This window comes from Notothenia rossii (assembly GCF_949606895.1).
Source record: "Notothenia rossii genome assembly, chromosome: 6".
Classification (NCBI taxonomy): domain Eukaryota; kingdom Metazoa; phylum Chordata; class Actinopteri; order Perciformes; family Nototheniidae; genus Notothenia; species Notothenia rossii.
Genome location: NC_136909.1, coordinates 60,130,708 through 60,144,055, shown reverse-complemented (window position 1 = coordinate 60,144,055; position 13,348 = coordinate 60,130,708). Strand labels below are relative to the sequence as shown.

General features: G+C 41.1%; 1 protein-coding gene and 1 long non-coding RNA gene across 3 annotated transcripts; both read left to right on the top strand.

The window, feature by feature from the left end:
• Positions 1-304: 304 nt before the first annotated feature.
• Positions 305-4,880, top strand: LOC307042258. The gene is made up of 3 exons (XR_013809055.1): positions 305-632; positions 1,962-2,001; positions 4,508-4,880. It is a non-coding gene; the product is annotated as an uncharacterized lncRNA (long non-coding RNA).
• A 105-nt stretch (positions 4,881-4,985) lies between these two features.
• On the top strand, positions 4,986-10,528 carry LOC307042257 (uncharacterized protein). 2 transcript variants are annotated; one of them, XM_079686050.1, is made up of 3 exons: positions 4,986-5,255; positions 8,408-8,497; positions 9,056-10,528. In XM_079686050.1, exons 1-3 carry the CDS (start codon positions 5,097-5,099, stop codon positions 9,359-9,361), a joined length of 555 nt encoding a protein of 184 aa, XP_079542176.1. In that variant the 5' UTR covers positions 4,986-5,096; the 3' UTR covers positions 9,362-10,528. The 2 variants fall into 2 exon arrangements, with proteins under 2 accessions (XP_079542176.1, XP_079542177.1); XM_079686051.1 differs by lacking the exon at positions 4,986-5,255 and adding an exon at positions 8,053-8,071.
• Positions 10,529-13,348: the final 2,820 nt, after the last annotated feature.

The window sequence follows — 13,348 nt, the reverse complement described above, 5'->3', positions numbered from 1 at the left end:
GGGTGGAGTGGCCTCATTTATGCTGACATATTCTTCATGTCTCAACCAAGTTTCAGTGAGACAGCATATATCAATATTATAATCTGATATTAAATAATTTACCAATATTGCTTTAGATGCTAAAGATGTTATGTTTAAGAGACCACATTTAATCTTCCTGTTTTGTTGCACTGTAGTAGTTGTTACATTTACTTTTATTAGGTTATTATGTATGACACCTCTATTAGGTTTTACCTTAAATTGTCCTTGGGCAGACACACACACCGTTAATATTGGGTATTTTATTGGGTTCGGGATTCCACTGTAAAACCCAATGTTGCTCTTTAGTTATCATGACTCATTTTTACTTGTCAATACAACACAGATTTGTGCAAAAAGTCATTTTAACTTAAAATAATTAATTGATAACGTCTCAACCACATGGAAGTTGACTCAATTAAGACCCTTTGTTATGTTAACAAGATAAATCAAGTTGAGTCTAGTTGAGTTGACAAATGCACAAAAGTTATAGACTTGTGCGTCATCACGCTGTACGCTGTGTAGCACGTTTTGCGTCCTTCCCTGCTAAGCGCGCGCATTGTTCGGTGGATGGAACAACGCCAGAGACTGAATATACATCGTATTTTAACAAGGTGAGTGTAAATGTTATATTGATAGCTTACAAGTAATATTTAAGACATGTTTTACGTTTTTTAATTGGTTACATTATCGTCCGTGTTGCCCGTTTATTGAAAACGGAACAGCAAAACTTTTGGTGAAATTCACAGTGGGAATAGCTAACAGCTTAGCAGCCCGAGTTAGCTAGCTGCTAGCAAACAGCGCAGCCATTCCCTCCTGTTTGACTTGTTGATTAGTTTGTTTCCCAGACTTTTTAATTTAAATTACCCCCTGCCCAGTTTGGTGTGCGTATTGAGAATGTCTTTTTTATTTCATTAAAAAATTGTGTTCTTCAAACTTTTAATTGCTATAGTTAAAATGAGTTGCACGTGCACTAAATAGGCTATGAGTAAACCATGGTGGAGAATTTTTCGGACAACAGTTAATAGGATGCGTTTAATTTTTACTTATTATATACATATATATATACACATATATTTGTGTGTGTAGTTTTTTTCACATGCTGTTGCAATTGGTTGCAACAACTAGTAACGTTAGAAAAACTACAACACCACACCGGATCTAGCTAGACTGGAAACAAGACAATAGGCACGCCGTTTGGCAGCCGGCCAATAGTAGTAGGCTAACGTTACGGTTCGAGTGAGTGGCGAGCGCGATACGACGAAATGGATGATAAAAAGATTCAGAGAAATGGCCCGCCTTGCACGCAAGTACTTAGCAGCACCGGCAACATCACTACCTTCTGAGAGGTTGTTTTCAGTGTCTGGGCATGTTGTGCAAAAGAAGCGAGCTTCACTGTTGTCTGAAAATGTCAACAGGTTTGTCTGTTTGAGTAGCTGGCTGAAAGCAAAGAAGTTGTAGGCTTACCTGTAACTTCTTTGCTTTCAGCTTTCAGTTTTATTGGTTACCTAACTGTTACCGTTCATTGTTTCTGAAATACGTTTTCTGACTGCTATGTTCACAGCAAACTTTAGAAAAAGGAAATATTAAGCCATGGTTTAACTTTATAATTGTATTTTGTACTGCCCTGTTTGCATGTTGCTTCTAATAAAAGAAACATGTGCATAAAGCAAGCCAATCCACTTTTCCATGTTCATAAGAGCATTGAAATGAAAAAAAATAATGGGACAAAAATAAATCAAGGGACATTTAGAATAGATAAAATTGTGTGATTAATTGCGATTAATTGTGAGTTAACTATGACATTCATGCGATTAATCGCGATTAAATATTTTAATCGTTTGACAGCACTAATATATATAGCTTTGAGGAAAATATAACATGCTTATTAAACTACCATGTAATATCTCTGTCCTAATTCTTTCTTACTTTTCTTTTTCCAGGTGTACATGATCAAGATCCAAACGTGAATGCGGTGGATTTGTAAGTTTTGTACCTATTACTCAGGAAATCGCAAAAGAATAATTGAACATTATAGAGCCATTCTTGGACATCATGGAAGAAATTGCCCTTTGCCCTGTATCTACAGTGACTGTCCGCTAGTTTTCCGATCACAGGAATCCCTTAATAAGCATTTAAGAGAACATGGACTTTCACATCATGGACCTGTTGGAGGGTTAAACCTTAAAATTAACTGTCAATTGTGTTACTTCAATTATCCAGTGACTATAAAACAGTACTTTGGTCATCTTGGGAAACATCTTAGAAACAAAGAGACAGTTACCTGCCCTTTTAATCACTGTTCTCACGAAACAAGAAATTACACTACCTTTACTTCGCATAAAAGTCGTTTTCACAACAATGCCACACTACAAGACTTGAAATCTGAGCTTATTACTCAAACACATTTAGGCGTGGAACTTGTGGCTGATCAAGTGGTTTCAGATGTCAGTGATGCAGAATGTTCTGAGGATGAGATTGTAAATGAGCAGGAGGATACCTCTGATAAAGTTCAAGCAAGACTTGCGTCTTTACTTCTGCGATTGGAAACTGTTTTACATGTCTCAAAGACTGCAGTTCAGCAAATAGTTACAGAATTTAGGGATATTGGTGTTTTATTGAGTGAGGTAAACAAAAATACTCTTGATAAAGCATTAAGGCAGAATGGATGTACCATTGATGAAAACACTATACATTTAGTAAAGGATACCTTGTGCCAGGCAAATCATTTTAGCTGTCTTTCAGAGGGTGGGTCTTTGTCAACTGACAAAAGGAGGTCATCTTTTTTCAAAGAAAACTTCAGTTTAATCAACCCAGTTGAATATGTTTTAGATTTTTCATCAAAAAAAACATTTGTTTATGTGCCAATCTTGCGTGTTCTTCAAGCGTTATTGAATAGGGGTGATGTAATTGACAGAGTTTTGGAAGAAAACCGAAAATCACCATCTGGCCAGTATAAGTCTTTTTTTGATGCATCGTACTGTAAAGAAAATCCACTTGTTAATGGTGAAGATCTAAGTATTTCTTTGGGCTTGTATATTGATGACTTTGAGATCTGTAACCCTTTAGGCACCTCAAGAAAGAAACATAAGCTGTGTGCAATCTATTGGATAATTGGCAATTTGCCTGTAAGAGACAGATCATCATTGTCTACTATATATCTGGCTGCCCTATGCAAAAGTCAAGATATTAAAACATTTGGTTATGGTCCAATTGTTCAACCACTGCTGAGAGACCTACAGTTGCTTGAAAAGGAAGGAATTTACATCGACAGGTTAGGAACCAGTGTCAGAGGCACAGTGCTATACATTTCATCAGATAATTTGGGGGCACATTCATTTGCTGGCTTTCAGGAGTCCTTTAATGTGGACAAGCTTTGCAGATTTTGCCTTGCAAGTCGAAAAGATATTCAAACTTGTTCTGTAAGAAGTGGGTCATTTGTATTGAGAACGATAGAGTCACATAACCTGAACCTGTCTGAGCTTAAAGAAAACACAAATTTGAAAAGTGTAAATGGTGTAAAACGTGAATGTGTTCTAAATGAACTACAATACTTTCATTGTATAACAGGGTTTCCACCTGACTTTTTGCACGACCTATTTGAAGGCATTGTACCCTTTGAGCTGTGTTTGTGTTTGAAAAAATTCATTGACAGGAAATATTTCACATTAGATAATTTAAATACTGCCATACAGTACTTCCCTTATAAGTACTCTGACAAAACCAATTGTCCTCAAAAAAATTCTGTAAATTTTCATTTGTCTGGAACCATAGGAGGAAATGGCCACGAGAATTGGACTCTGTTAAGGTTGTTGCCATTAATTATTGGTGATGATGTCCCTGAAAATGATGATGCATGGTCTCTGATTCTGGAACTGAAAGACATTGTTGAAATCTTGGCATCGTCCGCTTTTACAGATGAAAGCATCTGTTACCTAGAAGCAAAGATCTTTGAACATAGGAAACTTTTAACAGATGTATTTCCTGATGTGAAACTCAAACCCAAACATCATTTTCTAGAGCATTATCCCCATCTGATTCGTTGCTTTGGACCTGTGGTTGACTTCTGGACATTTCGCTTCGAAGCAAAACACAGTTTTTTCAAGAAAGCTGTTCGTGATATTAATAACTTCAAGAACATTGTGTTGTCTCTGGCCAACAGACACCAGCTTATGTTGGCATACCATTTTGACATGCCTTGCCTGTTCAAGCCAGCAGTAGAAGTAGAGAGGACAACACACAATTCCCTTGAAAATGTGCCCCTCCCAGTCAAACTAGCTATTCAGCACAAATTCAGTCATCTGACCACTATATCACTTGCCACAACAGCCTTAATACATGGAAAAAAATATGTAAAGGGGATGTTTGTATCATTTGGAAGCACAAGTGGACTCCCTGATTTCTGCCAAGTCCTGTACATTGTGATAGTGGACAACAAGGCATTCGTTGTTCTTCAACCTTTCTCTGGTTGTTACCTGGACCACTATAGATGTTATGAAGTTTGCAGTGCTGAGGATTCCCAACTGGTTGTGGTCGACCCTGCAGAGCTGAACCACTACGTCCCCCTGACAGCCTACGTGGTGCAAGGCAGACTCCTGATTTCTCCCAAGGCATTCCTGCTTATTTTCAGGATAATTTAAGTAATAATAATTGTCTTATAGGCCTTAGTTTCATTAACAACTCTACCTTATGTTCTATACTTTTATATAGTTCATTATTTTACTACCATTGTTTTTAAATAATAAAAAATAACCTTCTTTACATCTTAACAGGGTTTAAACAAAATCTTAAATTGATAGTCTACGGCAAGGCCACAACGCCTTGCATTGCACTCTCCTACAGCAAAACCCCATACTTAGTTGACTGAAGCCCCGTCCTTTTCCCATCTACACTAAATATCTTCACCGAAAATAGCAGATCTACAAGCTCACAACATGTCAGACATAGTGAGCTTGTAGATCTGTAATTTACACAGAATGTTCCCAATATTGGGATATAGGCCTCATGTGGTTAAATTACTTACTAGGTCGGGGTTCTACTATGACATGTGATCATTACTTTGCCTTGTTTATAAGAAAATGTATATTTGTTTTGTTCTTTTTAGATTCACCATGTTGCTGCGTGTCATCCTAACCGAAGAGGACATTCGGAGGGTCACCATTGAGAACATGCCCGACACGGTTGATGACCTGCACTTGATCCTCAAAAACAAGCTTGGATTGGAAGGAGTTTTGAGGGTACAATTTCAAGATCCAATGTTCAATAACGAGCTTTGCAACTTGAGTAACATGTCAGATCTCCCTAAAGATAAAGTGACTTTAAAAGTGTACAGTCATCCTCTTGAAGAACTCCAAGTTCATACAGAAGAACTTTATTATCATACAGACTCAACGTTGGACACTGCGAGCTTAACCACAACCCCTGAGTCGAGCCCCAGTCGAGTCCAGTCCACCTGCAGTCGTCACCTGCCTCAGTCATTTCAGATCCCTACTTTTGCGTTTGATACAGAGCTAAGGTTAAGGGAAGGAAATGAAGCCTTCCAGAAGGATGGAACCCTTCTTGATATCTCCAAATGCATGAAATCAGACATTTTGGAAAAAATAGCAGAAGCGGTTTATGCCTATAGCCCATACCCACAACATGAGGAATATGCTTTGGTGGCGCAAGCGCTCATCAAAAAACATCCATGTCTGAGGGAACCAGGGTCTGTCGCTGGATGGCACTGTTGGACGTTTAGTTTAAAGTTTAAAATGGGTAACTTCAGACAAAAGCTCCGAGAGGCTGGATGCCCAGAGCTCAAGATCAACTCACTCAACTCACGGTCATCCAGCACATCTGGGAAAAGAACTCTTAAGAGGGCTAGAAAATCAGAAGTCAACTTCTTGCCAGACATCCCGGAAGGAAAAACAAAACACTCCCTTGACGAAGAAAGGACAGCAATGCTCACAGAAATGAAGAAGAGGAAGGTTGATTGGAAGCAAATTCAAGCGATGATGACCAGCACCTTCTCTTTGCGGAGAAAGGAAATCTTAGAGGAGGAGCCACCTGTGGCTGACATCAAAGATAAATGGCCAGCACTGTTCTCTGAACGTCAGGTAAAGTACTTCTCTATTTCAAATGTGATTGAGGAAGATCAGATTGGAGGCTGATTAAGAATAGAAAGATATGTTGTACACAATGGCTAATGTCTGCTGTCATGAAGATTATACAGTTATATACATACAGTATATCAGTGATATTGAATTTACAGCCAATCCCTCGGCTTGTTCTTTGCTTCTTTTATGCCTACTAGATTGAAGCAGAGTTTGCTCGCCTCACCACTGTTGACCTGAAAGGCTGCCTCTTCGCTGGTCTTGACAAGTATCTGCAGAGGTTCATTGATATCTACAAAGCCAAGCCTGGTGTGGTGGAGCTGAAGAAGCTGTTGTCAACACTCAGTGATGTACAGGACTGTCTCAGAAAATTAGAATATTGTGATAAAGTTCTTTATTTTCTGTAATGCAATTAAAAAAACAAAAATGTCATACATTCTGGATTCATTACAAATCAACTGAAATATTGCAAGCCTTTTATTATTTTAATATTGCTGATTATGGCATACAGCTTAAGAAAACTCAAAAATCCTATCTCAAAAAATTAGAATAGTTCCTCAGACCAAGTAAAAAAAAAAGATTTATAACAGCAAAACACAATCAAACATTTGAAAATGTCCATTAATGCACTCAGTACTTGGTTGGGAATCCTTTTGCACGGATTACTGCATCAATGCGGCGTGGCATGGAGGCAATCAGCCTGTGGCATTGCTGAGGTGTTATGGATGCCCAGGATGCTTCAATAGCGGCCTTTAGCTCATTAGCATTGTTGGGTCTGGTGTCTTTCAGCTTCTTCTTCACAATACCCCACATATTCTCTATGGGGTTCAGGTCAGGGGAATTTGCAGGCCAATCGAGGACAGTAATGCCATGGTCAGTACACCAGTTACTGGTGGTTTTGGCACTGTGGGCAGGTGCCAGATCATGCTGGAAAATGAATTCCTCATCTCCATAGAGCTTTTCAGCAGACGGAAGCATGTAGTGCTCTAAAATCTCTTGGTACACAGCTGCATTTACTCTGGGCTTGATGAAACACAGTGGACCAACACCAGCAGCTGACATGGCTCCCCAAACCATCGCTGACTGTGGGAACTTCACACTGGATTTCAAGCAACTTGGATTTTGCTCCTCTCCAGCCTTTCTCCAGACTCTGGCGCCTTGACTTCCAAATGAAATACAAAACTTGCTTTCGTCTGAAAAGAGGACTTTGGACCACTGTGCAACTGTCCAGTGCTTCTTTTCCTTAGCCCAAGTCAGACGCCTCTTCCGTTGTCTTGAGTTCAGAAGTGGCTTGACCATGGGAATACGGCTATTGTAGCCCATTTCCCGGACACGTCTGTGAACAGTGACTTTTGATACCTGGACTCCAGCTTCAGTCCACTGTCTTTGAAGCTCCCCCAAATTCTGGAAGCGACTCTTCTTCACAATGCTGTTAAGGCTTCGGTCATCTCTCTTGGTTGTGCAGCGTTTCCTGCCACATTTCCCCCTTCCAACAGACTTTTTGTGGATGTGCTTTGAAACTGCACTCTGTGAACAGCTTGCTCTTTGAGAAATTTCTTTTTGTGTCTTACCCTCCTGATGGAGGGTGTCAATGACGGTCCTCTGGACAGCAGTCAGATCAGCAGTCTTCCCCATACTTGTGATTTAGTTTACTGAACCAAGCTGAGTGTTTTTCAAGGCTCAGGAAACCCTTGCAGGTGTTTCGAGTTAATTAGACGATTCAAGTGATTCGTTGAACACCCTACTAGTATACTTTTTCATGATATTCTAATATTTAGAGATAGGATATTTGAGTTTTCTTAAGCTGTATGCCATAATCAGCAATATTAAAATAATAAAAGGCTTGCAATATTTCAGTTGATTTGTAATGAATCCAGAATGTATGACATTTTTGTTTTTTTAATTGCATTACAGAAAATAAAGAACTTTATCACAATATTCTAATTTTCTGAGACAGTCCTGTAAGTATGCTTACGTGATATTTTACACTGTTTTTCTGTTAAAAAAAGTTCTTATAGTAAATGTTACTATAGCGTTGGTTCAGTAACAGGCTTCTCCCAGTCCCTGTCTCTCCAGCTCTTTATAAACAGCAAATGTACTTTCACACGGGTCAATGGTGTCATCCAATTAGGAGAAAGAACCGCTTTATCAGCTTCAATTTGATAGTTTTTACAATTTTGTCTGCAGCTCTCACTCACACTCACACACACTTATCATTTATTTACTGTTAAATACTCTATTCTGATGTTATCTGACTGAAGCTGTTCCATTGGTTGTGTATTGTCTATTATTTTTAGTGTTCCAACCAATGGAAAAGGACCGTTGTGTTGATGGGGATCCCCCACTACCTCAAAGAGGTTTCGTCCAACTTTTACAAGAAAGTTCAGGTATATTTTATTTTATATTTATATTTTCCGTCAGTGCAGATCAGGCCCCCATTCTTACCCTTACTTGTACGTATCCTGCATTTTAGGACCTAAACAGTGGGTTGGGACCAATCATGAGTAAAAGGCCCTTTCTTTGTTTCCAATTTTCCTCAAAATATTTACTTCATTTTTGAGCGCTAACCGATCCAACATGTGGCTTTGTGTGTATGTCCGTACCAGCATGGCCTCGATGGCAGTGTCCAAGCTTAGGAGTATAAATGAACTCATCGAAAGCACCGCTCATTTCACACTGGGTGGGATTCTTTTTTTTTTTTTTTTAATAAAGCCCTTAAAAAATTAGGTTTTTAAGTACTCAACAGCTCATACTCTTTTTTTTTTTTTTTTTTGTGAAGTGTTGTGAGATTGTAGGTCAGCTATTTTCATTAGTTTGGGTCCCCGGGAGTGTGTCTTAAGATAAAAAGTTTAGGAACCACTGGTGTGTTTCATGCTTAATGCTGTTGTGGCCACAACAACAGAATCAATAAAGGTTTATTTTATCACGTTTTCCACTTTGTTTAGGCCACAGATGCTGAGGAGGACATGACAAGAGGAATGATGCTGGGCATCCTCATAGTGGCAGACGGGGATGATACTGTCAGTTTCGCAGTGGTCATCGAGGAAGAAATCATCTTTCCATCAGTCAGTGATTTTCCAACAGCTGTGTCACTGCTGATGGGTCTGCTCTACGCACTCAACATCGACTATCCCAAAGGCATAAGGTACACATTTGAAGTCATTCAGAAGGTGCTCATGGACATTGGTGGAGGCCATTGCACTGCTTTGGTTCATGGCTTGAGAAACAAACTCTTGAGGAAGACCATGTAAGCTTAAAGCAGAGTTTAAGCATTGACCCTGAACTTGATGGACATTGGAGGAGTCATGGACTGAGAAATGGACTCCCATTTAAGTTTGATTGTTGGAGAACTGCACACAGCAATATTGTGTATTGTTACATGGCTTGAGATACAGACTCTTGAGGAAGCCCGTGTAAGCTTAAGGCAGAGTGTAAATATTGATACTCAAGTAGAAAATGCAAGTTCAACTGAACAAACAAAATGTGAACTTGGTATGAGAAATGGACTCTATATTTTGTTATTTTGGTTAGACATCCTGTAGATTGTGTACTGCATTTGACAATTTAATGACTTGTGCAGGTTTACATGCCACTTTGGAAGGGCACACACTGTGGATTTGTTGGGATATTTACACTGTGGATTTTGGGTATAGCGACACAGTGTATTTGGAACACAGTAACACACAGTGTATTTGGGACACATAACACACGGTGTGGATTTATTTGGGGGACACAGTAACACACACGGTGTGTATTTATTTGGGGGGGACAGTAACACACACGGTGTGTATTTATTTGGGGGACAGTAACACACACAGTGTGGATTTGTTGCACTGAGGTTTTATCCACACTGTGTGAAACTTCAGTGTTTACTTAATCTTATTTGCGATGCATTATTTAGAATTGCACATGTTTTGATGCATTTTTTTTATTCTTTAGTTAATTGCTCTATTTGTAACTGGCTGCACATTGTTGAATGCCAACACGTTTGTTTAAGATGTCATCAAAATGAAAACTTAAATGTCGACTTAAATTTCTATAACTTGCAATGCAAAATATATTTGAGTATTGATGATTGCCTAAATAGGATGCATTAAATAATAGATAACACATCAAGTATTATGGTAGTATGATTAACTGCCCACAGTGAGATGGTAAGAAAGAACAAGGCAAGGCTATTAAAAAAAGCTTTCTGGTACAAATGTTCCATTTTGATGACATCATGTGTTGGTACTGTCTTAAAGGAGTAGTTCACCCAAAAAAGGGACTTATTTTCTATCAGTTACACACCCCATGAAGCCTTGAATTCATGGAGATTTATTTTTACTTTTGTTGGATTGGATCGTTGGATGGTTGGATTGTTGGATGATTGTCTTCTGATGCATTATTCTTGTTCCCAAAATTGTTTTTATTGAGACTCATCTGTTTTTATTAAAGGTGCTTGAGTTGGATCTCAGTGTTTTTGGTTCATAAAGTTGTATCTTCAATAAAACAAGAAACATATTGGGCAGTATTTGTTGTTAAATTGTATTAGATGTCTGGGGTGAAAACTGCATTACATTTAAGCAGATAAACTCATTAGCATTGCAGTTAAATCAACCAAAAACTAAAGTAGTATTGACTTAAGGTTAAGTTATATCAACTAAAGGTATCAAGTTATATCAACTGAAGTTATCAAGTTATATCAACTAAAGCTATCAATTAGTGAAGTTATATCAACTTAAGTTATCAAGTTATATCAACTAAAGGTATCAAGTGCTGAAGTTAAATTAACTAAAGTTATCAAGTTATATCAACTAAAGCTATCAAGTTAGACAAACTAAAGTTGGAGTTGAGTCCAATAGCAATATTTATTTGAGTTAACTCAATTGTCTTTGTTGTCTTGACGTAAAATTCTTTCGCAGCATGGATACGCAAATATTTAAGTTGAAACAACAAGTTGGGTCTTACAGTGTATGGATGACTGCCTAGGAGAGAGCGCAGAGAAGCGTGTAAGACTGCGACTCTGCCTCCTGGTCTCAACTCCAGTTAGTCATGGATTAAGTCCACAAAGCCCTGAAATGTTTGCCGAAATGAGATTTGCACCTTCCAAAGTAGGATGAATGCCGTCTCTCTTAATCAGACCAGGTTTTCCCCAGAAGGCTGTCCAATTATTTACGAAGCCCACATTGTTTGCTGGGCACCACCAATACAACCAGCGCTGAAATGATGACATGCGGCTATACATGTCATCATTGATCAGATTGGGGAGGGGACCAGAGAAGATTACGGTGTCCGACATTGTTTTAGCATAACTACACACCGACGCCACATTAAGTTTGGTGCATTCTGATTGACGTAAACGAACATCATTACCACCGACGTGAATAACAATCCTACTGTATTTACGTTTATTTTTAGCCAGTAGTTTAAGATGCGCCTCAACGCCGCCCGCTCTGGCCCCCGGAATGCATGTGACTGTGGAAGCTTCGGTCTCTAAATTCACGTGTCTCATAATAGAGCTACCAATAACCAGAGTTGGCTTCTCAGCGGGTGTCTCGCTGAGTGGGGAATATCTGTTAGATACGTGAACGGGTTGGTGGGGACCTGCAGGTTTCGCGTTATGCCCCTTCTGAACAGTCACCCAATCTCCCTGCTGCTCGGGAGTTGCCGGGGGACGGCTAAGAGGAGCTACCTTTTGCATTTCTGGGCGGAACTCATCCACCCCCGGGGCTTTGCCACCGTGAAGTTGTTTGACGACCTCAGTGACCTCCCCCCGGGAGATTGGTGTCGATCCCCCGTCATACTCCAGCTCTGCCTCTAACATAGAGGGCGGAGTTGTCGGGTTCAGGAGTTCCTCAAAGTGGTCCTTCCAACGCCCTAACACTCCATCAGTTGAGGTCAACAACGTCTCATCCTTACTGTACACAGCTTGGATGGTTCCCTGCTTCCCCCTCCTGAGGTGTCGGACAGTTTTCCAGAACAACTTTGGTGCTGCCCGAAAGTCCTTTTTCAATGTCTTCTCCGAACTTTTCCCACACCCGCTGCTTTGCCTTGGCCACGGCTGAGACTGCTGCCCTTCGGGCCTGTCGGTACCTTGCAACTGCCTCGGGAGTCCCCCGAAATAACAAATCCCTGAAGGCCTCCTTCTTCAGTCGGACAGCTTCCCTGACCACCGGTGTCCACCAGGGGGTTCGAGGGTTACCGCCCCTTGAGGCACCTAGGACCTTGAGACCACAGCTCCCCGCCGCGGCTTCGGCAATAGAGGCTTTGAACACTGACCACTCTGGTTCAATGTCCCCAACCTCCACAGGAATGCCCGAAAAGCTCCGCCGGAGGTGTGAGTTGAAGGCCTCCTGAACTTGGGCCTCCTCCAGACGTTCCCAGTTCACCCAAACTACACGTTTGGGCTTACCAGGTCTATCCAGAGGCTTCCCCCGCCACTCGACCCAACTCACCACCAGTTGGTGATCAGTTGACAACTCCGCACCTCTCTTTACCCGAGTGTCCAAAACATACGGCCTCAGGTCCGATGATACGATAACGAAATCGATCATGGACCTTCTGCCTAGGGTGCTCTGGTACCACGTACACTTATGAGCATCCTTATGTTCGAACATGGTGTTTTTTATGGCCAATCCATGACTAGCACAGAAGTCCAGTAACAAACCACCACTCAGGTTCAGATCAGGGGGGCCGTTCCTCCCAATCACTCCCCTCCAAGTTTCTCCATCATTGCCCACATGTGCGTTGAAGTCTCCCAGCAAGATTAAAGAGTCCCCTTCCAGGGATCCAAGAAGGCTGTATACTCTGAACTGCTGTTGGGTGCATAAGCACACACAACAGTCAGAGTTTTCCCCCCCATAACCCGCAGGGGTAGGGAGGCGACCCTCTCGTGCACTGGGGTAAACTCCAACAATGAAGCACCCAACCGGGGACTTGTGAGTATCCCCACACCCGCCCGGCGCCTCACACCTTGAGCAACTCCGGAGAAGAATAGAGTCCAACCCCTATCCAGAAGTAAGGTTCCAGAGCCGACGCTGTGCGTAGAGGTGAGCCCAACCAGATCCAACTGGTAACACTCCACCTCCCGCACAAGCTCCGACTCCTTCCCCCCCAGAGAGGTGACATTCCACGTCCCCAAAGCCAGCTTCTGTCGCCCGGGTCTGGTCCGTCGAGACCCTCTGCCTTCACTGCCACCCTTCTGGCAGCGCACCCGACCCCATCGCTGTTTCTCGTAGGTGGTGGGCCCGCGGGAC

Excerpts from the sequence above, each read along its gene's own strand:
- LOC307042257 (XM_079686050.1), top strand. The coding sequence starts at position 5,097 with ATGTATATTTGTTTTGTTCTTTTTAGATTCACCATGTTGCTGCGTGTC. Across the intron at positions 5,256-8,407 it reads GATTGGAAGGAGTTTTGAGG|TGTTCCAACCAATGGAAAAG; the intron begins GTACAATTTCAA and ends TATTATTTTTAG. Across the intron at positions 8,498-9,055 it reads ACTTTTACAAGAAAGTTCAG|GCCACAGATGCTGAGGAGGA; the intron begins GTATATTTTATT and ends CACTTTGTTTAG.